The 24,338-nt window shown below is 36.7% G+C and overlaps 6 protein-coding genes and 1 non-coding gene across 10 annotated transcripts; 1 reads left to right on the top strand and 6 right to left on the bottom strand.

The window, feature by feature from the left end:
• Window positions 1–1,205: 1,205 nt before the first annotated feature.
• On the bottom strand, window positions 1,206–4,429 carry LOC145902740 (nucleoside diphosphate kinase 7-like). Its single transcript, XM_082990839.1, has 9 exons — window positions 4,341–4,429; window positions 4,247–4,282; window positions 4,076–4,186; window positions 3,748–3,914; window positions 3,144–3,305; window positions 2,730–2,937; window positions 2,121–2,291; window positions 1,861–2,037; window positions 1,206–1,470 (listed from the first exon to the last, which is right to left on the bottom strand). The coding sequence occupies exons 1-9, from the start codon at window positions 4,341–4,343 to the stop codon at window positions 1,330–1,332; spliced, it is 1,176 nt and encodes a 391-aa protein (XP_082846965.1). The 5' UTR covers window positions 4,344–4,429; the 3' UTR covers window positions 1,206–1,329.
• Window positions 4,430–5,763: 1,334 nt separating this feature from the next.
• On the bottom strand, window positions 5,764–9,428 carry LOC145902742 (cdc42 homolog). Of its 2 annotated transcripts, XM_082990842.1 has the most exons (6): window positions 9,283–9,428; window positions 8,855–8,927; window positions 8,634–8,743; window positions 8,378–8,575; window positions 7,602–7,720; window positions 5,764–6,754 (listed from the first exon to the last, which is right to left on the bottom strand). In XM_082990842.1, the coding sequence occupies exons 1-5, from the start codon at window positions 9,385–9,387 to the stop codon at window positions 7,631–7,633; spliced, it is 576 nt and encodes a 191-aa protein (XP_082846968.1). In that variant the 5' UTR covers window positions 9,388–9,428; the 3' UTR covers window positions 5,764–6,754; window positions 7,602–7,630. The 2 variants fall into 2 exon arrangements, with proteins under 2 accessions (XP_082846968.1, XP_082846967.1); XM_082990841.1 differs by lacking the exon at window positions 7,602–7,720.
• Window positions 9,429–10,444: 1,016 nt separating this feature from the next.
• On the top strand, window positions 10,445–10,515 carry Trnag-ccc (transfer RNA glycine (anticodon CCC)). Its single transcript has one exon. It is a non-coding gene; the product is annotated as a tRNA-Gly (tRNA).
• A 1,293-nt stretch (window positions 10,516–11,808) lies between these two features.
• Window positions 11,809–13,843, bottom strand: LOC145901929 (mitotic spindle assembly checkpoint protein MAD2B-like). Of its 3 annotated transcripts, XM_082989746.1 has the most exons (9): window positions 13,686–13,843; window positions 13,472–13,510; window positions 13,259–13,297; window positions 13,024–13,088; window positions 12,695–12,797; window positions 12,418–12,608; window positions 12,264–12,358; window positions 12,107–12,215; window positions 11,809–12,050 (listed from the first exon to the last, which is right to left on the bottom strand). In XM_082989746.1, the coding sequence occupies exons 5-9, from the start codon at window positions 12,795–12,797 to the stop codon at window positions 11,871–11,873; spliced, it is 678 nt and encodes a 225-aa protein (XP_082845872.1). In that variant the 5' UTR covers window positions 13,024–13,088; window positions 13,259–13,297; window positions 13,472–13,510; window positions 13,686–13,843; the 3' UTR covers window positions 11,809–11,870. The 3 variants fall into 3 exon arrangements, with proteins under 3 accessions (XP_082845872.1, XP_082845873.1, XP_082845870.1); XM_082989747.1 differs by lacking the exon at window positions 13,259–13,297; XM_082989744.1 differs by lacking the exons at window positions 13,259–13,297; window positions 13,472–13,510; window positions 13,686–13,843 and having other exon boundaries at window positions 13,024–13,250.
• A 49-nt stretch (window positions 13,844–13,892) lies between these two features.
• Window positions 13,893–16,301, bottom strand: LOC145901930 (large ribosomal subunit protein uL2-like). The gene is made up of 6 exons (XM_082989748.1): window positions 16,251–16,301; window positions 15,872–16,030; window positions 15,128–15,269; window positions 14,601–14,819; window positions 14,151–14,266; window positions 13,893–14,091 (listed from the first exon to the last, which is right to left on the bottom strand). Exons 2-6 carry the CDS (start codon window positions 16,007–16,009, stop codon window positions 13,939–13,941), a joined length of 768 nt encoding a protein of 255 aa, XP_082845874.1. The 5' UTR covers window positions 16,010–16,030; window positions 16,251–16,301; the 3' UTR covers window positions 13,893–13,938.
• A 930-nt stretch (window positions 16,302–17,231) lies between these two features.
• Window positions 17,232–19,315, bottom strand: LOC145902299 (bifunctional epoxide hydrolase 2-like). The gene has a single exon (XM_082990222.1). It carries the CDS (start codon window positions 19,163–19,165, stop codon window positions 17,435–17,437), a length of 1,731 nt encoding a protein of 576 aa, XP_082846348.1. The 5' UTR covers window positions 19,166–19,315; the 3' UTR covers window positions 17,232–17,434.
• An 819-nt stretch (window positions 19,316–20,134) lies between these two features.
• On the bottom strand, window positions 20,135–24,315 carry LOC145901788 (phosphatidylinositol 4,5-bisphosphate 3-kinase catalytic subunit alpha isoform-like). The gene has a single exon (XM_082989581.1). The coding sequence runs from the start codon at window positions 24,222–24,224 to the stop codon at window positions 21,069–21,071; it is 3,156 nt and encodes a 1,051-aa protein (XP_082845707.1). The 5' UTR covers window positions 24,225–24,315; the 3' UTR covers window positions 20,135–21,068.
• Window positions 24,316–24,338: the final 23 nt, after the last annotated feature.

The raw sequence follows: 24,338 nt of genomic DNA, 5'->3' as shown, positions 1-24,338 counted from the left end.
TGCATCGAACCGAGAACAACATTATTTGAAAGTTCAACATAGTGCAAATGTTTGCAGTTCTCTGTTTCATTAATTTTATTCATGGCTGGTATTGCGACATTAATTAATTTAAATTTTTGTTTGGTTGACATGCCGTAAAAACAAATTGTTTTCGTTGTGCTTTGTGAAAGTAAGTAAACTATTTTAGTAAATATTTTGGTCATATTTCTCGTCATTAAAATAAAAACGAAACCAGCGAAAATTTAAGATACTGAGTTGTGTTAGTTTTAAAAATTGCTGTGAACACAACAAATGCAATTTTCTAAATACATATGTTCCATTGTCGAACTCGGTTAAGTGGTTTCGCGAAAGGCAATTCGCTGTTGCAGAGTTTGCAAATTTTCCGATTGCAGCTATTTGCAACATGTATCGGTCTGGATCACACCACTTTCGATGACATTTATCAAACGCAATCGCGTGTGAATTCGGCAGATTTTTGGCAAAGGCAGTTGAACAAAGTCTTCTTGCAGGAGGACGCTTTCAAAGAAATGCTAACGCATTTTCTCTGAAAAGACACAACCGCAGCATTTCAAACACTTGGTCAAACGGTCGTTGCTAATTTTGTTTTCCATTGAGCCTGGCACTATTTTTAGTGTTTTTGTCGGAAACGCTTAACGCGTGTCGCAGCGAGTTATTAATTATCCTGGTTTGGGTATTTTCTGATGCAAATAGTATCCAATTGCATGACATGTTTTTCTAGTTTTGCAATTTAATTATTTGTGAAGCTTTAATATGGATATTATTTAAAAGAGTAGAAATCCAAAGGAATTGGGCGGTGTTTGAAGTCGCGCGTTTCAAATCGCTTCTCTTGAAGGGGTTGTTTTTAACTGGGGGGTGCGCAGAGCGTTGCCAGGGGGTCTGCGGCAACCTCTTTAATACGCACGCGATGTAATTGATGAACCACTATTTTCGAAAAATGTTATTAAGCATTTTTTCCTGAAGGAGGATATGATGAAACAAATCGCATTGTGACGTGACCATGGACCTGAATCTCAACAGGAACAGCTGTTTCTAAAGGTCTACAGGAGTTCGAGACTACTCTGACGTCAGCCACGACACAGTGACTGAGAAAAATTAGCTTTATGCGCCTAAATTTAATAAATTTAGAAGTTTCATGACTGTGAGGCATTTGGTTATTATAAAACCAAAAAAAAGTTCACCATTTTTTTCGCACCTCAGCTTTTTTGAAACTTGAATGCGAAATATTTATTTAAATGCCACTGAGCGCGAAAAATGCAGTATTTGTGCAGAAAACAATACAAAAGGAAAACGGAGTACACTGAGGGAAAATTAATTTTTCAAAATGCGAAAGAAGTATTCGACTTCCAGCACCCCGTCCTCTGGTAGGTCGGTACAGTGAACAGCATTTTGTATCTTGTCCTTGCCGAACATTGCTCTCAAGGTTTTGGGGCGAAGATGCCTCGCTATTTCCTGAAATTATATTTTATAGCGTTTACTATAACTGTTGTACAGATGTTACATAATCGTGCACAAAATGCTGGTGCCTTTGACAAAACATACAGACTAAATGTAAGCCAATTAAACTTCTTCAAAAAAAACTTTTTCGTGGAAGATAAATTGACTAAATATATGTAATATATGTGTTCCTGAGCGTTCTTGAGTTGGCTGGTATCGCAGCCAAGGTATTTCAGCCAAGCTAGATTGGCAAATTTTCCCCGATAAGTCGGAACGAGATCATGCAACATTTTTACTTTGAAGTTGGCGCTTTACTACTGCAGGGACCGCAGTTTGCAGAACGAAACACGCCGTGTATTTGACTCCTAAGAAAAAACATCTGCCAAGAACAAATCGCCAACTCACCGGGTCAGCGGGTCCACATAGATCGCGGAATTTAGTAGGTGTGTCGTCGTCTTTGGACGTTATTTCAAGTGCCAGGGACGGACCATTGCAAAGTTCGTTGACCATGTTCTGATACTCGGCCACAACTCCTTTGTAAATCTCGTAAAATTCTTCGGCGTTGGCCTTCTCGACATTTTGCTGCAAAATTACCATTTGATTAGACTTGCTATTATGTCACAATGCGCACCGCTGGCGTGGTGTTTTTTTTACAATAGACTTACCATGCATAAGTCAGTCACAGTGAACCCAGAGTCTTGAATGATGGTCAGAATATCGCCAACCAGGCCGGTCTTCACAGCGTGAGGCTTTATTACACAACAAGTGCTGTTTTCGAACTTGGCGGTATTGGCAAGTTCGCATGTTCCTCTCGATGGAAAGAAAAATTCCAGCTCCTGCAATGAAGCAAATACGATGTCGTTGTCTGTGGTGTTGTTTTATGACCAGCCATTTTTTGCATGAATAAGCGTTATGCTTTGCAAGGAATGAAGAACAGTAAGTTTGGGTGCAAGACAACAATGGCCATGTTTGGATTACGACGTTCTTCTACAAGAAGGGTGGGTGCGGATAGCATACATTGAACAACAAAATTACACAAAAAGAGTGACACAAAATAACTTAAAACTTCATGGTAAAGTTTTTGATTTAGTTAAGACTAACAGCAGAAGAAATTTCTAGCGTGGGAGCACATCCAAGAAGCAAAGGCAGTCTATGGGAAAAATAGTTTTTGGCATTACTTTACAGGAAAATAACAGATACAAGACCACAGTACTCACAAACCACTTAGTTTCAACACATTTATCAACATACATGCTATTAGCAGGTAAACTTACCCTGGCAGCAGCATCAGCACTATCCGATCCGTGTGCTGCATTTTTGGTTTCATCAGAACCATAAATTGCCCTAATACTATTTGGTGCAACGTTGCGTGCTTCTCCTGAGTTGGTCGGTCCCAATAGCTCTCTCCATTTTCGTGTCACATTTGTTCCCATAATTTCCATCGCAACTACTGGGCCACTGGTCATAAAATCAATGAGTGGGCTGCAAACAGATTTTAGAAAAATATGTTGTTATAAAACTGAGTAAAGTTGTGTTTAACAATCCTGTACAAAAACAATACAATTATATATATTTGATGCAATTGCAATGTGTGATAACAAATATGTTAATGCTACAATTTGTGACAACAATGTACAAAATAAACATATACAAGATGTGGTGAATATCTCAATGTGATAAACACTTACTTAAAAAATGGTTTCGATTGGTGTTCACTGTAAAACATAGCTGCATCTTTTCTTGTAAACTGCACCATCTTCGCTTTACAAACTTGAATGTCATTCTCTTTGAGGCAGTTGACAATTGTTCCAAGTTTTGAGACTGCATCTGGTTTGATAAGGGCCAAAGTCCTAATAGACAAATCACATATTTTGTATAAATTATTGATTTCTTTTATGCTAGCACTTAAATAATAGTATCTTAAACAGCAATCAAATTCTGATAAACACCTAACAATACTTTACTTCTTGTTAAACTAAGGATTCACCACAAAACTAATAACTGTCCAGATAACGAGAATAATGAAACCACTACTTTTTACCAATACAGTAAGAGATTCATAGAGAATGGTTCACAATTACTGATTTATTTTGTGGAGTTATTTAAGTATTCGTACTTAAATAATCCTGCAAAAAAACAGCTATTAAGAAAGGTAAATTTGTTGCACAATAAATTTATTCTGATGTCAACCAAGAAAAAATTATTAGGATTAAGGTGTTGGTAAATAATATTAGACAACACATTCATAAACATTTCTCATTAATTAACAACTGTTTGGAGTGGCAATCTTACTTTTCCTTTTTACTTCCTAATTTGCTTTCTGTAAATTTGTCACCAAAGTCCACAAAAGTGAGTTGTCTGGAATAGATACTGATTTGACTTCCGATGTATAAGTTGTCAATCCCAATTGACTCAAATTTAGTGCGACTCAGAAATTTACGTCTGTTCTTTATGTCATACTGAAACAAAGCAAAAACAATGTTTATTCTCTCAAAAAATATTACAATGTACCAAATGTATGTACATAAAGATCTCTAACATTAAATATATCTTGACAACATCAGAATATTACTATTTTATTATGTACAGAAAAGCAATTATTATGATGCTTTATGATTACCATTTCAATGCTGCTATCTTTAGGATAGAACAAAAACTGATATCTTCTTATTAAAGCAGCTTGTGGGTCATACCACTCTGCAATGAATGAGTATCTTTCATCCTGTGCAGACTGTAAACAAAGGTATTTGTTATTGCAAACTAGAGCACATCAGTATAATGTATCACTTACGGATGGCTCAATGTAGGCGTCTGTATAACCCGGAAACTAGAACATAAAAACATGTTGTTGTGTTTTTTTTTAAAATTCAAATAGGTACACTTACCATTGCAAAAATATTTTCAAACCAACATCAACTAAAAAGCAATCTTCATTCAGTAATACTATTCCTGTTCACATAAACAACAAGTTATGTTATTAAGTTTAAAATATTTAACCAATCGAGGATCTGCTCAGAATTCATGTCTCTAGTTATCGGCATAATACAATAATTAATATTTCAATACACTACAAAAATAAACATTTCTATCATAAAGTAGTTACCATGACAAACTGCTACAAGCCTACTTAAAAATAAACATTAATAACTTATTTTCGTCGTATTAACTAACATAACTAACGTTTTGGCATTTAAAATATAATTGTTAATCTTTATTTATCACAACACAACACGATAAAATATTTTATTATTCACACAAAACTAATTTACAACAGGATTAAGTCTTTTTCTATTTCCACAAAACCAATTTGCGCTCAAATCCACGGAGCGTTTTAACGTTACGCACTATTGGTTCCGTTGCTACGCTACACAACCCACCGAAACAGTTGAGCCCACTGATCTCTATGAACACTGATCTATGTTCAAAGAGATCAGTGGTTGAGCCGTTGTACCACAATTTTTTTAGCCAAAAAAATTATTTATCAATAATGTTGGATAAACCACATCCATGTTACTTTTATTGCAAAGAAACAAATTTTAGACACTTTATTTTAACTTGAATCATGTGAAGAAACTACTAAGTAAATATTGCGCTGTGGCTGGCAAAGTTGTCCAAAGGCGACGTCAACCGTTCCGTTCTTATGCATGTCTCTTCGTTAAACCAGTGGTGTCCGAGCTTTTTCGATATCTTACTTCTTTTTCCAGCTTGGAACTTCTCAAATCAAAAAAGAAACAAAATGCACTTTTTTTCAAAAACGTTAAAACACAAATACTTATTTCAGCTTATCGCGGGGTTTGCTTTGCATATTTTCATAATATTTCTCCACTGAATTACAAGAGGCGGTATTATTTTCCGGTTAGCAAACATTTATACAAGGAACCCCTCAATGCGATATTCTTTGCATGCTTGTGTGACACATGAACGGTTATAATGCATGGGCTGGGATAACTTCTAAAAGCCAGCTTCCCAGTTGCAATGCGTTTTTTAAGTCCTATACATATACACCTACGTTCAAAGTATTGTAATAAGGATCAAGTCACACAAGGCTTGATTGTCTCGCAAGAATGTTTAGCGTCACTTCCGGTTATCAGCGTGTGTTGAGCTAGACCAGAAGACCTATATCTTAACTGCCACCGCTCTATTTGAAAAAACGTTAACGACGCTTTGGCACGAAGATAACGATTTCTTTATAATAAAAAAATTTCTACAAAGTAAAGTCATATGTTTTGACCTTACGAAAGCGGACTGACCAAAACTTAATGCATTTCGCATTTGTTTCATACTGAAATTCATAACAACACACTAAACAACAGCAGTTTCCGCTATATTATTGCCACGATTTATTAGTCAATAATTAGTTGGTTCTGAATAGCTGAACAATATAATCATACTGCCACACATAACCGCCAAGAAACTGTTTTTTAAATGTCATGAAAAATCGCAGTAGGGACATCTTAAAAAGCATTGGAATGGAAGTTCAAATCCAAATAGACAAGCCGGTTGTGCTTAATGCAGTAAAAGAAGTGACACTCTTTGGCGCATAAACAAACTAATCACTTCACAAAAGAAACAAGATGTAGAAGATTTTTTTCCTACTGATAAATGGTCATCTGCACAGTCAAAGTTATGCATTAAAATACGAATATAATCAGAACATTGTGTGCAGAAGCCGAAATACAACAGGAGACAATTCGCAATGAACCACCATAGCATACAGTGTGCAGTAAATGGCAACTGCCAAATATTTACTCTTATAAGATCCAAGGTTACAGAAAAACAGTTTACTGCAACTTCTCGTTTGGTCAATAGTTACTTTTAAACAACTTGATTTTTTCAACTTATGGTTTCAACATTTGGCATTCCAGTTAATTCACCAGCAATTTTAAGTTCTTGCTACATGATGTTCATAAATAGGTTACCAGTCTGCAAGGGTAGTTGCAGACAGAAACAAGATCGTAATATAAAAACAAAGTTATTGACAACAAGAAGGAAAAGCGTAAACTGTACATAAAGCCTAGGTCATTTAAACAGGAAGGGCTCATGCAAAAAGAGTTACATTACTTGCATGTACTGTAGTCATCACAATAAGAACAAACTGATTAAGCTTGTCACCAGTAGAAGATCTGCAGACAATGTTAGCTAAGTGTATTGAGCGATGTGGCACCTGCTAGCACTGCACTAGAGTTGAAAAGACAAATATTTTGTAGCTTCACAAAATGTTGCACTTTCTTCTACGTCTGGGTTCTGGTGGTTCAAGTGCAGCTAAGATGGCTTCGTCGAATACATTTTTAAGCCCTTTCTGCAAAGAAAATAAACAAATGCTTATTGCCAAAAAGAAATAAGCTACATAAATAAAATGCAAAATAAATAAATCAACATTGCTATGGAGAAATGGGAAAAAATATAAATCTCACTTGTCACCAGTGAGCAACAATCAAATAAAATGCTAAATATATTTTTTTTTAGTTTTACCAAAGCACTGCTTGTTCAATTTTTAAAGCAAGTTTAATTTTGTTGGTCAAAAACAGACATGCAATGCAAAACACTACAATATGTGTATGTATCAAATGATACTATACAGCATCCACCACATGATAAAATTTTGTATGTGTAGTGGTTCTGAAGATTACACTGCCAACAGAAATTCACAAATAAAATTTCCTAGTGAGATATATGGCATTTATCATTGTAAAAAATAACATAATCATATACGTAACATTAACAAAAAATAGTCAAAACATGTTGTGCTATCACAAGCTGCCAGTGAGGCTGACTGTAGCTAACATGCAACATTTCAACCGAATTTATTGCTAGTTACAAGTGTAGATTTACTTTTATACAATCCGCAACTATGTCCTGTTTACAAAGCCCATTTTGGTGTTGTAAGTAATTATATTAAATGACCACGTTCCTTTAAACAGCACCATTTTATGTCCTTGCATTAAAAGCAAACACATATGTGTATTTAAATGCAAACCCAAACAGGAAAATCAGTGGCAGGAGCATGCAAATAGGTTAAAAAAAAACTTTTTCAGCAATAAAGGTCCTGTAGACCACAGCAGTTTTACCATCAACAAAAGATCATCATTAAAGATTTTTTGGGTTCAAAATAAACGCATGCCAACCACTTTTAATTTGGTCGTTACCATGAAAAAAAGTAGAGGAATTTTAAGAACTAAAGAACTGAGCAAGCTGTTTTCTTCTTTTCTTGTGGAGGCTCCAATGCAGCAAGAATTGCCTCGTCAAAGACATTTTTTAAACCTCGCTGTGTGAACACAAGTTAATACTTGAATTAAAGAAATTGTCAGTCTTCAGAGAAGATGGCTGTAAGCCAATGCAACAGCACATTTATTTACAATAACAAGGAAGCCTTTTCAACAGGAAGCTAAGAAGGACGCATGCTCAATGGCAATTGCTATAATATAATAAAAAGGTTTCAAGTGACCCAACAGTTGCACTTTTAGTATGAACCTAATAATGCCTGTTAAATGCTTTTCTATGTAGTGCGGAAGACATCTTTAAAATAGAACAATGCAGTTTGTCATGTCAGAACCAAACTAGGAATAGAAAATTAAAAACACATTCAAATTTTAAATTGTCTTGAGCTATGTCCACTGCAAAAAAGGGATAACATAACCATATTTTAAAAAAAAAAAGTGTTAAAAAATGTTAACTGTCAGTCAGTTCAACTGACTGATGGAAAGCAAACTAAACTTGACCATTTAAAGGTAGGTAGTGATAACATTAAATTTAGCCTAAAAAATTCACACCATCTAACCAGAATTACGCTAAATAGCACCAATAAAAGTCGAGAATCATGACAGGTTTATGTACGGCAAATGCTGAGATTTGTTGTGACAATATAAAACTATCAGATGTTTTGGTTAAATTATCCATTCTATACAATCATAAATTTACATACTTGAGTTAAGGCAGAACACTCCACGTATTTCACTGCTTTTAATTCCTTTGCCAGTTTATCGCCAGCTTCTTGACTGATTGGTTTTTGCTTGTTTTTGGAAAGTTTCTCTATTGTTCCGGGCTCATCACGCAAATCAACTTGGGTACCAACAAGCAAAAATGGAGTCTTGGGGCAATGATGTGTAATTTCTGGCACCCACTACATATGATTTTGGTTTAGTTGATAGCAAACAAAGTGTTACACCATAGTGATCTACCTTTTCTTTAATATTTTCAAATGAGGATGGAGATACAACAGAAAAACAAACAAGGAATACATCAGTTTGTGGATAACTCAGAGGTCTTAACCGATCGTAATCTTCTTGACCTGTAAATCAAAGCTTTGAAGTAATAAAAAGGTACTCATTGTTGTGTGGATATTTCAGTTATTTGTAACTTTTTGAATATTAACATAATTTGTTTTCCAAACTAAGCTTACCTGCTGTATCAAATAGACCCAATGTGTATGGCTCACCACCAATCATAACAGTAACTGCATAGTTGTCGAAAACCTACGTGCAAAATTGAAAACTAAGTGATAAATCCTGACTTATCTAATTGAAAATCATTAGAATGGGAATAATTGTGATTTGACTATAGAATAAAACAAAATTCACAATAAAAGTAATATATATGGCCAAAATGTAATGTTCAGACTTTCAGTTAAAATTGAACTGTTTTAATGAAAGGCCGCAATGCCAGCCACTTCAACAGTTACAGATATAACCAGAATATCTCACTTTAAGTTTCTTTCAGTTTGGGCACTTCTTTTTTGTACCACGCATGTGTAAAGTCCAATACAGATTTGGCAGTTTAAACTTAATGAAAAGTTTAAACTTTATACATTAAGATAGCAATCTCACCCACCGTTGGCACATATTCTTGTGGAAATTTATTTGTTGTGTAAGAGATCAATAAACAAGTTTTACCGACTGCACCATCTCCAACCACAACACACTTTATAGTTTGCATGGTGCCTGATTATCAACTTTTATAAACTAAACAACACCTAAGTGTCTGAAGCAAATATACAGTTTATATGTCGATGACAATCTCTCCAACAAACCAACAACATGCACTATCTATGATGTTAACTTAAAAACTAAAGTTTAAAATAGTTACATCAACAAATGCTGTTAAAGATGTCAAGAGCTTTATCATGATTGAACTTCCCCTTAAATTAGTCGTCACTTACGCCATACATCTTGCAGTAAATCAATTTTGAGAAGACTAAAGCAACATATTTTCCGGATAACGAACTAAGAAATGCCTATATATGCTGCTGTAACATTCGGTAATGGGTGTGGCTTCGGCACGTTTTGAGCATGTAAGCGACGTCACTTTTTTCTACAACTTTTTACAAATCGCATTTTTGTCATATAAATTATTTCAAAAAATCTTTCTCGTCATTTCCTTGACTCTGGATTTAAACGCTTCCGCCTTACACGAAACTTAGACAAAGTAAACGTCGTTGCTTGAGAACACGGCGGTTGCTACAAGCTAACCTTGCCTCACTAAAAAACTTATCGCGTGTTCAAGGTAATGTACCCCCAGTAGAAACCAGCATATACGTTTATATAAATTCGTGTAATAGTCAACATGAATCAAACCTAACACACATATCGGCCGCACTGACGACGCGAATCATTCAAGATAAAAGAAGATAGAGCGGCGGAGCTCATTTTATGACGTAACGTGTGATTTCACTGGCGACGCGACATGTATTGTTCTTTTTCCTTTACGTCGTCACGCATTCGTGAAACCCGTTCCTCTTTCATGGGCGAGGCGTTTTCGGGTCTACCAAGCTGACTTGCAGGGGCGCCGGTATATAAGCTCAAGTGAGATATTTACTTTTTAGATTTACCCAAAAATGGCTATTTCGATATAGATAAAAATATTTATAGTCATGTAAATAGATGTGATATTCTGTTAACGAATAAACCATCTTCTGAATTTTGTTCATAATCAATATTTTGTAAAAACATTGAGCTGACATTATAACGTTGTTCTTTGCCGCTTTGGGCGGTACGCACTGCTGGTGTAGTGGTATCATGCAAGATTCCCATTCTTGCGACCCGGGTTCGATTCCCGGGCAGTGCAATTTTTTTCATTTGCAAAAAGAACTATTTCAAAAAAATTAGGAAACAAGCAAAGCTGTTGCCAGTAAGTGCTTTCATCAACACGATATTGTCGGCCATGTTACAGGCCGTAATTTCTTTGAAACAAAATATTAAAAAATTAAAATAAAATTATTTTGAGGAAAAAAGTGTTTGTTCTGCTGACCGTGACAGTGGCTGTGTCCACAGAATACTTATCACTAATTACTAGGTCTATGTTTACTGCAGTATTTTGTAACTTCTAAAAACTTAAATCTTTGGAAGCGCTTTGCAGCCAATTAGTGGGAATTAAGCTATTTAAAACTTATTTCAGAGTATAATCTTACTACGCCGTCGGTATATTTTAGGAGGATAGGTCAACTGTATATTTTACACAGGGAAACCAGAGCAAATCCTTGCAAGAATGGTGTAAAACAGAGGTCGGCAACTCATGTCTCTATATGGTATACTTTGGTTGTTCCTTTTAGGTCCGGGTTTCGCCACTGGGGATCCGTGGAGTCCGAAGGGTATACAGTGACCTATCTAAAGGGCCCAGAGAACTTTCTCAAATAATAATACTTTCAGTGACAATAAAGTTTGTGTACAGAGACACTCATGAGTTTTTTTAAATTGTAAGAAACCCTATTTGGTGTTTTAGGTTTTGCAAGTTCACTAAAAACGTATTACGTGACGATTAATTTGATTCTCATGCGTAAAAACATTTGTGCAAAATGTGAAGAAAAAAGTCACTCAATAACCGCAAGAAACCAATATTTTCAAAATAATGCTGTAAGTTCGGGATCAATATTAATCAATCTTTGAAGCAAAGCTGGGCATTTTATGCAGCAAGAATTACAGTTTGTTTTAATCAGTGTTAACATCACCGCTTGGTGCGATTGAGATTATAGACATAAACACACCAGCTGCGTGGCTTTTACGCAAAATAGGAAGGCTATTCTTTTCCATGGTATGCTATCCTATGATTCGATTCTATTTTGAATAGGACTAATTCTGATTTCCATTTGATCAATAAACTATAATCTGGATTATTCTGCCAGCCCGCATCTCAGCCGAGAGCACAGGTGAACAGATAGTTCAGCGGCAACTAGCCGAAAGGTCTTCATTGGAGACTCATTGCGCTAGCATCATCGAGATAAATGGTCAGGGAAGCGGAGTACCCTGCAAACTGCCTTATACGAGGCTACATAGCAGGTTTCGAACTTGCTAATTTGAAGTCCTGCCTTAACCGCGGTTCTTGCGCATGTTACGGTTGCAAACCAAAAAACTAGCACCACCATTGACAAAAACTAAATGATTTTATTTTAAGAAAAAGGTTTGTGGCACATGGCAACAAAACAACTATGACCATTTGACAACGAAAAACTGCATTTGTAATAAAGCAGTGTGCGAAATTGTCTTGATGGGAATAACAACATTTGACGACTGTGAACCTTCGGCTTCGTATCGAACCCACTTTACAGGGGATTCGTCGCAATGCAGCAGATCGTAAACTCCCGAACTTCGTATATGCGCACGAACCTATGGACGCGAAATGGTTAAAACCTGCTCAACAACAAACTTCTTTAAAAATTAACCTCAAATGTGGAATTTTCGGATGTATTTGTAGGTAGTTCGTTCGACGCAAATAGTTTTAAAATCGCGTCTCGAAAGGACTGTTCCAGATCAACGAGCAAGTCGTCCGACCTATAAAAAAACATTTAAAACGTGGCCACGTTTCCTGGAATGACATACCTACTGCAGGGTGAAACTTTGCTCAGTTCAAAAACGAACTTTTCTTTACATTCTCCGTCTTCAGTGAGCGCCAACACAACTTGCTGAATAGCATTCTGAGAGAAAAAATCTCAATGAAATGACACTCCACAAAACTTCAAGTGCAACTAATTACCTTATTTAAAGCAGGCTTGAGTGACCGCACAATGTTTTCTATATATGAATGAACTTGTGGATGACAAGCCATAAAGACAGGTGTCTCATATTTTTTCCTTTTCACAAAAACTCGTTTTGGGTACAACGAGCAAACATACAAAATTTGATGCATGGCCACTTCCAAAAACTCGCATATTAAGTCTGCAGTGACTGCAACAAGTCAACACTAGTGATTTATGATAAATTTTTGCTTGCAGCAGTTTATTAAATAAACAAACTTCATTTCTTTAACTCACTTTCTTGTTTACTTTTAGTGTCAAGATCCACCAAAGCACTGGTCTGTGGATGGAGCCTGTTTTGTTCCACATCCTGAATTTGTGCTGAAAAATCCTCTTCCATCTGTTACAAAATAACACAGGTTCTCCAAACTGTTTTTTTTTATCAAAAAATATCACTTGTGTAATGTATCTGACACATCAAGGCATTGCACTACATGGAAGTGGTGCCCATGGTGTACTTGAATTGCTATTTCACACAGTTGAACACAACTTAGCTTGTACATGCACTAAGTTGTTGCCTGAAAAATGTGTGAGGCCATTTTTATATAAAAAAAAGAAGCACAAACCTTTTTGAAGCAATAGTCAATCAAAAACAGTTTATTTTCTCCATACAGTATTGCCCTATGTGACTCTGAAACACAAAACATCGTCAGGTAGTATGCAAATTCATAATTACTTGACCAATAACAATCATCTCTGCAAATCAGAAACAGCCTCTTGAAAATCTTCATTACATTATCAGAGATAAGATCATCACTTTCAAATTTTTATTTTTTACAAATACAACAAAGCAAAACTCACCCCAGCCGCAGATAGCCGAAGACTTCAATGGAAGTAAACCTTGATAAATAACACAAAATATACATTATATCATATACAAGGTACTGGAAAAAAGTATTGTTAGTTTATTAAGAATCAGAAACAGCCTCTTGAAAAATCTTCATTACATTATCAGAGATAAGATCATCACTTTCAAATTTTTATTTTTTACAAATACAACAAAGCAAAACTCACCCCAGCCGCAGATAGCAGAGGACTTCAATGGAAGTAAACCTTTATAAACAACACAAAATATACATTATATTATATACAAGGTACTGGAAAAAAGTATTGTTAATTTATTAAGAATCAGAAACAGCCTCTTGAAAAATCTTCATTACATTATCAGAGATAAGATCATCACTTTCAAATATCTATTTCTGCATGCCCATAACAAAGTAAAACTCACCCAAAGAGCAGTTTGTTGATGATTTCAATGGAAAATAAACCTTTAAAAACAGCAAAATGTAAGTCACACAAAACCGATTGTTTTAACACAGTAAAACTAGACTTACCTAGACACATCTCAGAAGTTTCGAGTACTTTGCATTGATTAAAATTTTTTTACACCACCTCAACCACTAACTAAATAAACTAATATAAAAGACAATTTGAGTTGTTGTCGTAGATTTATTAGACAAGGTATTCCGAAAATTGACAAGTTATTCCTTGTCCTTTGTCCTTGATCCACGCAGTCTACCAGTTCTCCTTGCAGCGATGAGACCAACTTTGCGACCAGGTGAGGCATCACGCCTGACTGTAGAGGGCGATCCAATATGTTGATGGTTACCACCACCAAATGGATGCTCGACGGGCTGAAAATAAGGGATGTGTATAATTATCACCTTATTAAACAAAAAGGACAACAGCTTACGTTCATGGCAACACCACGGACTTTAGGCCAGCAGTTTCTCTTTGCCTTGTATTTGTGGTAGGCAGCACCAGCCTTCAAAAGAGGTTTGTCAATACGTCCACCCCCAGCAACAACCCCTACAATGCAGAATTTGTCATAAACCCAAAATAAGATTTAGTGACAGGAAATTTATGCTCTGTTGTAAGTAGCACTGGTGACATTTTTATTCTTGGATTGGCTGACACACTGTTGTTTGAAATTGGTAATTTCCTAAACTGCTTGCAACGTTATATTTATATTTTTGCAGATGCCTGTTGTTCATGCTAGTTTGTTTCCGTCTAATCACATGAAGACCAGACAGACGTAGGAAGCAGAGAATGTTCTTCCACATTTCGCGAGCAACATGGTCACTGATCTAACCATGTCGTTGTCTAGAATGTGGACAACATTTAACAAGTAACTTTTACATACCAACAATTGCCCTGTTGGCTGATGGAATAAGCCTCTTGGCTCCAGAAGGTAGCTTGACACGGGTTTTCTTGGTGTCAGGGTTGTGTGCAATGATGGTTGCATAGTTCCCTGATGTCTTGGCAAGTTTGCCCCGATCACCGGTCTTCTCCTCCATTCCACAGACAACAGTCCCTTCAGGCATTGAACCGACAGGCAATACATTGCCAATGGCAAGCTGAGCTGTGCGAAGTAACTGTAATTAGTTCGCTAAAATACTTCAATAAATAAAAACCTCAATGTTGATTGGCCACATAAAACATTGTCAGACACAAACTTTCATATTTTTGGTGGTATGTAGCACCATAGGACCGATTAACGTTAAAAAGATACATGAAAAAACAAAGGCAAGGATGAAATGAAGAAACATTACTCATTCTGCGAAGTACTCTACAAAAATTCATATTTTCCAACACTAGAAATACCTCTACAAGGGTAGTAAAATCATAATACCATTTACAATTGCTATCTTGCATTTTAATCTGACTTACCTTTCTTTCCACAGTAAATAGATTGGCCAGTGAAGTTTCCTTCAACCGCAATGAATGTTTCCAGCCTTCTTCTGTACTTGTATGGATCTTGGAACTGGACTTTGCAAAGTGGTGCACCACGACCAGGATCATGAATAATGTCCTAAATTAACAAGCACAACCTGCATACACACTCCATTACAACTAGTTACTGACAATGCAAAATCAAATCTGTAGATCATCAATGATAAGTTTGTAGCACCATACATGCACTTATGGGCAGGACACAAAAATGCATATATGATACTACAAACCTACACTAACCACAATGTTTCAATCACTCAATAAACTGAAATAAAATTAAGTACCTTCAAAATACCAAACAAATTCTTCTAGCATATAGAAACGTTCATATAAAGCATAATTCTCCCACTGACAACTTTGATTGATCTTTGGCATGGTACTGGTTTACAGGATATATATATATATATCGCCTATACAGCATCATCAGTATTTTTGCAAAATAGGCTAGCCTACACGATCTGGGTGGACTTTAAAAATTTATCTTGCAAAGCATTGTATGTCAGAAATGCAAACAGAACCAAGATGTGATTTGCGGTTAATGCCTGGAGCACGATATGCACTTATGAACTAACATAACATACAGTGCACATAGCACCCTAGACATCATCACAACAATGTACATATCATTTTTTGTTCTTTAATTGTCATCATTAAAAAATCTATCTAAATTATGTACTTTACCTTTATTATTCCTTTGATGTAGCCATGTCTTTCTGCGAAGTCCACAGACCTCAATTTCGCAGCACCTTTTCGGTGTTTGGTATGCGCTTTAAAAATGGATCCTGGACCCTTACGCTGGGCACGAATTACTCGTCCCATTGCGTGACTTTTAGTTCAACCCTGCAAAACAAATCCATGATGTAAGTCTTTCGGCATCTAACTCGACCTAGCACATCGAAACGTGTGCACGTGACTACCATAAGCGCTGCTTATCAGTTAAGTATAATAGATTTACTTTATACGTTTGCATTACACAATCCTTGCCTATTTTTCTACTACATAAAAACATGATTACATTAAGGACAACAAAGATTTCCTTGGATAAAATATATCCACTTACCACAGGATCCGCACAAAAAGAGAAAGACTCGATTCTTGCGCTCGTCATGTCGTGCTTGAAATCTCGACACCAAAATAGTAATTTATTATTTGTCGGTTGGGGACAAGGTCGTCAAATGTATGTATTACTAAAGTATATGTGCATGTAAATAATTTAAATGTGTCCTCAAACATGGTACAAAAATATTTCTCATTTAAATTTATACAAATTGCGATGCATTTGTTAGTCGATTAAGCTCTAGAAAATAAAAACCTAGCATGCAATACATCTGGTAATAAAAAGGAGTATAATATTTATAATAGAGTTACATGTTAAAATATAGAATATGTTACGAATTCTTGTTACCATTCTCTTAAAAATTTCCTAACTTTGGGATTTCCCCTAATATAACAAACGGGTCAAGGGTTATTTGCTGAAATCCAAGCATGTTGTTATTTTTCTAATGCATTGGACTCCTGAGGGTCACAGCACACTTTGACCCAGAGCATTGGTTCGCGGCGCACCAAATTTTAGTGTCAAACCCACTGTAATGGATCACCATTATTTACAATAGTAACAATAGCACTACAGTAATAATTGAAGTGATAAAATACAAACGCTTGTATATTATGGTCCCATATTTGCGACTTTGCACAATGTGCAATGAAATATTTCACAACTTATTGTTAATTGAAGAAACTTTCGCGACACATCTCAGCCCGTTTCACTACACTCTGGTTGAAAAACCCTGTTCTAATGGACAAAATGTCACATTTCAGCAGCTGCAGAACATGTATTGAAAAAGTTGTTCAAAACTGCCAATAACAAGTTGTGCAATGAAAAATTGTGACATTGTAGTAAAATGACACTGCACAAAAATTCTATCATTGCTACTATTTTATCATCGCTTGCCCAGACAAAATTCTCTTGTAAAATATGTTTCCACTTTACAAGCTTCTGTGGTATACAGCAAGAAAACATAATGATATATCATGTGGTAGGCAATGATTTTTACAAAACTTATGCGTCAATAAACTCTGCATGTTTAAAACAAGTTATTCCACTTCAGTTCAAATTTTATTTGTACAATGATGCAAAAACAAATACGATGAACAAATTATGTTAAGTGCATTTTTTTACTTGATCTCAAAAATTTCAATACTGGAAAATTCTGCAAAGTTATTCATTGGTTTTTCAATAATACACTAAAGCTTTGGATTTGGCACCTTGCTGCTGTGAAGAAAATTGAACCACTTTATAAGACCATAATTAAGCTCATGTGGACGTTCTTGGCCAGCCCAGTGACTGCAATTTTCAATGTGGTACCGCTGCAGTGTGTGAATTCGATCTTCCATTCCAGCTGTATATCGAGGTTGCAAAACACGGTCATGAGAAGCAGTGACCATTAATGCAGGAATGCTTATTTTTCTATTGGCAAACTGACGTAACCATTGCCATGTTGATTCAAAGTTTCGATACCAGTTCAGTGGGCCAGTAAAGCCAGACTTTTGAAACTGCTTAACATAGTAGCTTAGCTCTGACTCTGTAAGAAATGCACCAGGTTTTATATCTTCAGGGGCCCCAACAAACATTCCACCACGCCTCCTCACACCACTTGATGACAGTCTAAGTTTTGTGTCAAAACCTTGAAACATTATTGAGAGTGAGCGCTTGATGTCAGACTCAAACTCCCTATCAGCCTTTTCTGGTTCCGAAAAATACAACTGGTAATCAAAAACACCAGGGTTTTTGTTCATGCTCACCAAAGGACTTTGCTTTGGATTAATGGGGTAAAAAGGAGTGTTTACACCACAAACTCCCTTAAACCTATTTGGGTAGACAAGTGCCAAAGCCCAGGCAAGGGAACCACCCCAGTCATGCCCAACGACTGTAGCTTGTGATACACCAACTATGTCTAAAAGGTTCAACATATCAGTGCATAGTTGCTTATGACTGTACCTATCCACATTGGTTGGACTTATGGTATCACCATATCCTCTTTGATCAGGTGCTATAACTCTGTATCCAGCACAAGCCAAGGCTGGAATTTGCTTTCTCCAGCCATACCAAGTGTCTGGAAATCCATGTAATAATAAGATAACTGGGCCCTCACCCACATCAACATAATGTATTGAGCACTCATTGCCAATTTCTGCATAACAGTGGGGTACATTTTTGGGGTTACAAGCAGGGGGATAAAGATGGTCTCCAGCCTTATAGCAGAGATCCAAAGATGTTATTTTTTCCAACTCTTTAACTGCTTGCAGGGAGTCGACTACCTTAATTCCTAATATACCAAGCTTCTGGGCTGCTTTTAAATTCAACCCAATGTCATCTAGAAATGCTGTTTCTTGAGGTTTGACACCTAGTTTATCACAGGCATACTGATAAATGCTGAGTTCCGGTTTCCTTAAATTTATATGTGATGATTGAATTACTTCACCAAAGTAGAATTTTAGCTGCATCATGAAGCGTTCTGTCTTCGTCCTGGCAGGCTCATGATCAATAATCCAATTGTTTGTCAATATACAAGTTTTTATACCATTCTTTTGGAGATTAATAGCAGCTGATATTACATCAAGAGATGCAACGTTGATCAATTTCTCATCATTCTTTTGATTTTGAAAACTTTCAATTAGTTTTTTTGCACTGAACTCAATTGGCAAATTAAAACCTTCTTTTTGAGCCTTGTCTTTTGCCTCTTTATCAAATTCTCCGTAAAATTCCGTTGCAGTATACACACCTGTTTCCAACTTACAGAAAGAGTTGTTTGGTGCTCCATTGGTGAAAAGATCAGGCAAGAAGTTTGGTGGTAAACCCAACTTAATTCCATATTTAGCTATCGCTTTTTGTGGTTGTGGAAGAACCACTCCACCAAGATCAAACAAAACAGCTTTAATTGGCATATTCGCAAAGTAGTGCAGTATTTTGGTCATTATCTGGTGCGTTTAAAAACTGCCTTCTCATAGTGCACACATACGATAATCATTAACTATGTAACTATGGTCTCATCCAAAAGAAAAAGAAACGCAACATCGAAAACGTAACAAGAAAAGAGATATAAAAATGGGACATAAGCTGTATAATCACACATTTGCAATAAATGTGGTGCGATACGAGAAAAAGGGGTGTGAAAAGGGCGGGGTTTTGGCCGCATACGTATATTTCTTATAATTAAATTTTGCGCCAGGAAAAGCCCCAAATCTTCTCGTCCTCTGCACTGATCTTTCTATTAAATCGGACCCGTTGAGGCACAAAAACCCTTTGTTACGACATTGCATGTGTAAGTTCTGCAGGAAAGCCTAAACTCTGTCTTCATCCTTCTATGATCCAAATGCGTGAAGAAATAACATGCGTGTGGTGCTACAACATTGTAAAACTGTTAATCCGGATTTGGTTTGTCGGCTATGTTTACACCTCGTCTGGAGCCGCAGCACACCGGTTGCGAAACACTAATCTGCAACATTGTAATGCAGGATAGTTGGTTTCTACCACGGCAATTTTCTCGATGATTCTGTCGATATGAGTCTCAATATGACGTTGATTTATGGCCAAATTGTTTCTTAAATGGTTTGGCTGTCCAACTACCAATTTAATAATCAGAAATATAGGATAAACCCTAAAGTCGACACAGTAGTCTACATTCAAACAATTAATGGTTTCGACCTGGTGCCAACAATGGGTTTGACACCACAATGCTGCAGGACCGGGAATGGACAAACTGCTGCGGCTCCTCCATAGACGGCCCTCGTTTAATATATTTATGAAACAAGCATCTATATTTTTTAAAAGCCCAACTACTGCATTTTGTGTTACACAAAATATTGTGGTGAACTTTTGTTCTCTGTAATAAAGTCCAACTACTGCTAAGCGATAAGTAAATAAATTTTCATTTAAAAACAAAAGACCACAGGAAAAAGTTTATTTAGGAAGCCACATAAGAATAACACATTCAAAACAAGCTATGCTGATGGGAAATAGCTACTTATAAGCCAATGACCACTATGTACATTGAAGAGGAAAATCTCACAACAACGAGATACGAATTTGATGCGTACCTACTTGGCATACCAAATACAAGGTTTAAAATCAAGATACCCAAAAGTAGGGTACTGAAAAAACAATCATTTAAATTGGAATAAAAAATTTCCAACACCTTTACACTTACATTCACATACAATAGCTAACAACATGATAAATGTGCAAAAATGCCACAATCATTAAAACAAATATACAGATATTTACACCTTCCAAATTGGCACCAAACTTTTATCTTAGCACAAACCATGTTTGCCATTTCATGAGAAACAAAATTTGCAAATATTGTTAAAGGGTTTAGAAATACTTTGCTCTCCAACTTCGTTTTTGCAAAAAAAAACACATTTTAGCACATTTGTGAAACTTACATTTAAACAGAATTGCACAAAAAAATGAAACTCAAAAGTGTGGAACTGTTTTAAAGACAATACTGAAACAGCCTTTTGTCTAGCTGTTGGTCATTTTAAATCCAAAATCATAAAACAAAAAATGATGCTAATCAATCAACAACAATCTTGTATAAATCAGGAAACAGTGATGGAAAACACTTCTTATTGTACCATTTTGCAATATTACATGATGCTTCACATCAAAAATGTACTGTGTCCACAAAACAGCCATTGTAGTATTACTCCTAATGAGGGGACATTTAAGTATTTATGTACCTTTAATTAAGTGCACCTGTTTGCAAAAACAAAAAAATTGGGAAGCATGACACAAAAAAAACAACTTGCATTAGATATTATTGTGAAATTAGTGTCTTAAACTAAATCGTAAGTATGCAGAGTAACATCCAAATAATTATTTTCGCACACTATGTCGGACAGCATGGCACACCCAATCGACTTTTGTAGTCCACTGCTTTTGTTGAGCAGCAGCCAAGCATCCCAAAAAGTATGACACAGCTTCTTCATCATTTTTTTCAAGAGCAAGTGAGGTGCGGACATATTCAATGTCCTCAAAGCAGGTAAGTTCAGGTATTCCAGCACCAAGCATCATGGACAGTAAGTTTATGATAACATTGGCTTTGGCTCGAAGTGATGAATATGCACGACAGCACAGATCTTCAAAGTTTTTATAATCATCTGTTTTGGCAATATCAGATGTGGCACCTCTACATATTATGCGCATAAAATCACCAGGTAAGACAAAAGGCACTCGGTTCCTACAAATTCCATACTTCTTTTTCTTGTGGTTGAGAAAGTGACCAAAATCAATGTGAAACATTTGACCATTTTTTTTAATCATGATGTTGTCGTTGTGCCTGTCAGCAATACCAAGCACCAAGGTTGCAACACAATATCCTGCACAGGAACGTGTAAAATTGTAAACAGCCTTTTGGTACAGCTTCTCCCCCTGGTTGTGATCTTTTAACCACTGGTGAAGGGTGCTTGATCTCAGCTGCAAGGATCCCACTACTCCACCTTTTTTCTGCACGCTCATTATGGTCTCTGCATGTTTGACAATCTCAATCATGCCCACATTCTGCCCCATTGAGATGCACATATATGGGGAAATGCACAAGTCTAAGTTATCAGTTTGCCAGATATCCTCCATTACGCGCAATATTTGTAATGTCAGCATGTCTTGCCGCAGGTCATCACCATTTTTGAAAAGTATGCCATGAATGGATGGGGAGCTTTCGGATAAGGCACTACTGTTCTTCCACTGTAGCAAAATTGGCCGCTTGGCAGAAGACTTCACTTCGCACATGTCAACACACAAATCCTTCAATTCACAAGCTGGGTTCAGGGCACTTAAATTGTTGTTGAGCAACTCTTCATAATCAGCCTTCATTAAATGGTCACGAAGAGCTTTTTGAGACACAGTGTCTTCTTTTTGCAACGTGGTGTTAACATTGACCAGCTTTTCAACTATTTCTGTTTGTCGAACAAGCTGGTCAAGATATGCACCACATGACCTGCAGTAAGCTTCAAGGAACAGCCCAAATCTTAGTGATACCTGAATATCATGCATCTCAGACTTGAGATGCCAAAATAAGAAATGTCCTATTCGCAGGTTTGTAAATGATTTGGAAAGTAAAAACCGAAACAGAGGGTTGTCCAAATAAGCCTCAAACTTCAGGGAGGTTACAAGCTGAAGAAGGTACATCAACAAGCCATCATCAGTTAATCCTTTGTCCAAACAATTTGTAGCAAACTGACGCACAAAGGGATCGGGATAGTTGCTATCTAACAGTTCTAGTGCTACCTCAGGGGAAAGGTATTTCCAGTTTTTCAACAAGCCATACATCTCCTGTACAGAATCTCGTTTTTCCCACTGCACTGATTGAAGCAGTTTAGGAAGAGAGTGTGGAACAGACATGCAGAGAATTCTGTGAGTCCATAACATCAATTTGTCGTCGTCAGTCAAAGGATACAGAGGGTCCCTATCAGCAAGATCATGAATAGCCTTCACTACTGTTTCCTTGTTGCGGTAATCATAACCATCACTTGTTAAAGCATGGTTAAGATTGTTGTCAAGGGTTGCATATTCATCGACCGTTTCTGGATCAGAAATGTCATCGGAAAATTTCACCATGGCACCAAAGGTATCAAATTCCAGTTTAAGGCAAGGCATTTCCTTGCAGGAATTTGAGCCGCTGATACCAATTGGATGGAGGAATCCATCCATGTGGCATGGGGGATGCCACAAACCAACAGTGTGCTGGCCTTGTACCAGTTGACCACTGTAATTGTATAGAGGTATATTAACCCAAGCCAAAGGCCAGTGCTCGTCTTTCTTTTTTCTCACACCACAAACCGATAGGCACATTTTAGCAGCCCGTGGAATATCGCTTACTGAAATGTCAAACTCCAACCACTGGTTCCATTTAGGTGCTTCAGAACTGTCTAGTTCGACAGTCTTTTGTGGGGAACACAGTGGAGTAGTACCATGGTAAACACAAACATAGACATACAGGTTATCTCCAACATTAAGGTAACTGCCAGAGCTCACCCTTACTCTAAAATTGTCTTTTATTGCCAACACTGACAAACTTTTGTGCACCCTAGTTTCTTGCTTGTACTTTGGAATCTTCGCATGCATATATTCCTGACAGCGAGGAATTGTGTTGAGCACATCATGCGTGTGCACAAGAATCAAGTCCGGTAACTCATCTCTGTTGATGCACTGACGTATATACTTGTACTGACTAATAGGATATTGCCCTTCCAAGTACTCGTTCAGCTCTGCAACTTTGAGAACGTACATTTTGTGCATATCTGCATGACTTGGTTGCTTTGTCAAAGAGCGGGATTTTTTTCTTAGGACTTCATGAATAATAGCTGAAGGAGTTGCATTGTAAGCCACACAAACAGACTTGTTAGTCTGAAACGAGTTCTTTTGCATGATCCAAACTCGAATGACCACAGATGTTTTTCCAAGCAGATTCTCAAATGTATGTCTAGGCAGTTTTGCCAAAGACTCCAACTTGGGTGGGTGGTAATAGGTTATCATATCATGTGGGTTTGTAGACAAGTTTCGCTTTTCCACTGCTGTCTTACATAATGAACCAATATTTCTTCTAAAATCTTCCACTTCTGGGCTTTTTGAACGATCAAATTCACTGACGGACATTCCTATCGCTTGGGTAATTGCTCTTTTAAGAATTTTTTCTTCTCTATTGCCTTCAGCTTCAACGAGTTTAATGACTGGCTGAAACAGATGAATGTCACATATCCGTCTCTGTTCATCATAAAATTCCTCACGTTTTGCATCCTTTGTAATGCCTACAAATATGTAGGAACTTTGATCCGATAAATGTTGAAATAAAGGCTGGTCTTTGGCAAGCTCCCATGCTTGACTTTTCAGCTGAATCAGGCCACATTCACGAGTTGTTTCAACTGAAATATAAATGCCAGTGGGCAACAAAATGTCCACAGTAATTTTGTTTGGCATTAATGGAAAGCCCCACAGCTCACCACTAGTGGATGAGTGCCCACTTGAGGGAGACATCCTGAGCAATGTTTTACTTCATCAAAACTGACAATAGACCATTTTCTGCGTGGACTACTTTACAACATTTGCATTGTTATTAAGGATAGGTTAGCACCTTTAGGCAAAATAGCA

Source organism: Ascidia mentula, chromosome 5 (genome assembly GCF_947561715.1).
Source record: "Ascidia mentula chromosome 5, kaAscMent1.1, whole genome shotgun sequence".
Taxonomy (NCBI): Eukaryota; Metazoa; Chordata; class Ascidiacea; order Phlebobranchia; family Ascidiidae; genus Ascidia; species Ascidia mentula.
The sequence above is the reverse complement of the archived record's forward strand: the minus strand, read 5'-3'. Positions and strand labels throughout refer to the sequence as shown.

Bases quoted from the DNA above. Each gene is read 5' to 3' on its own strand.
- LOC145902740 (XM_082990839.1), bottom strand. The intron at 3,915-4,075 runs GTAATCATAAAG...GCTTTGTTTCAG, and splicing joins AAGATAGCAGCATTGAAATG to TATGACATAAAGAACAGACG. The intron at 2,938-3,143 runs GTAAGTGTTTAT...ATCTGTTTGCAG, and splicing joins CAATCGAAACCATTTTTTAA to CCCACTCATTGATTTTATGA.
- LOC145902742 (XM_082990842.1), bottom strand. From the start codon at position 9,387: ATGCAAACTATAAAGTGTGTTGTGGTTGGAGATGGTGCAGTCGGTAAA. The intron at 8,744-8,854 runs GTAAGCTTAGTT...TTTGATTTACAG, and splicing joins GGGTCTATTTGATACAGCAG to GTCAAGAAGATTACGATCGG. The intron at 7,721-8,377 runs GTATGTAAATTT...GTGTTCACACAG, and splicing joins AGTGTTCTGCCTTAACTCAA to CGAGGTTTAAAAAATGTCTT.
- LOC145901788 (XM_082989581.1), bottom strand. From the start codon at position 24,224: ATGTCTCCCTCAAGTGGGCACTCATCCACTAGTGGTGAGCTGTGGGGC.
- LOC145901929 (XM_082989744.1), bottom strand. From the start codon at position 13,188: ATGAAGATTTTCAAGAGGCTGTTTCTGATTTGCAGAGATGATTGTTAT. The intron at 12,798-13,023 runs GTTTGTGCTTCT...ATTTTGTAACAG, and splicing joins TTGACTATTGCTTCAAAAAG to ATGGAAGAGGATTTTTCAGC. The intron at 12,609-12,694 runs GTGAGTTAAAGA...GACTTGTTGCAG, and splicing joins CACTAAAAGTAAACAAGAAA to TCACTGCAGACTTAATATGC.
- LOC145902299 (XM_082990222.1), bottom strand. From the start codon at position 19,165: ATGACCAAAATACTGCACTACTTTGCGAATATGCCAATTAAAGCTGTT.
- LOC145901930 (XM_082989748.1), bottom strand. From the start codon at position 16,009: ATGGGACGAGTAATTCGTGCCCAGCGTAAGGGTCCAGGATCCATTTTT. The intron at 14,820-15,127 runs GTAAGTCAGATT...TACTTCGCACAG, and splicing joins TATTTACTGTGGAAAGAAAG to CTCAGCTTGCCATTGGCAAT. The intron at 14,267-14,600 runs GTATGTAAAAGT...TCTGCATTGTAG, and splicing joins AGCCAACAGGGCAATTGTTG to GGGTTGTTGCTGGGGGTGGA.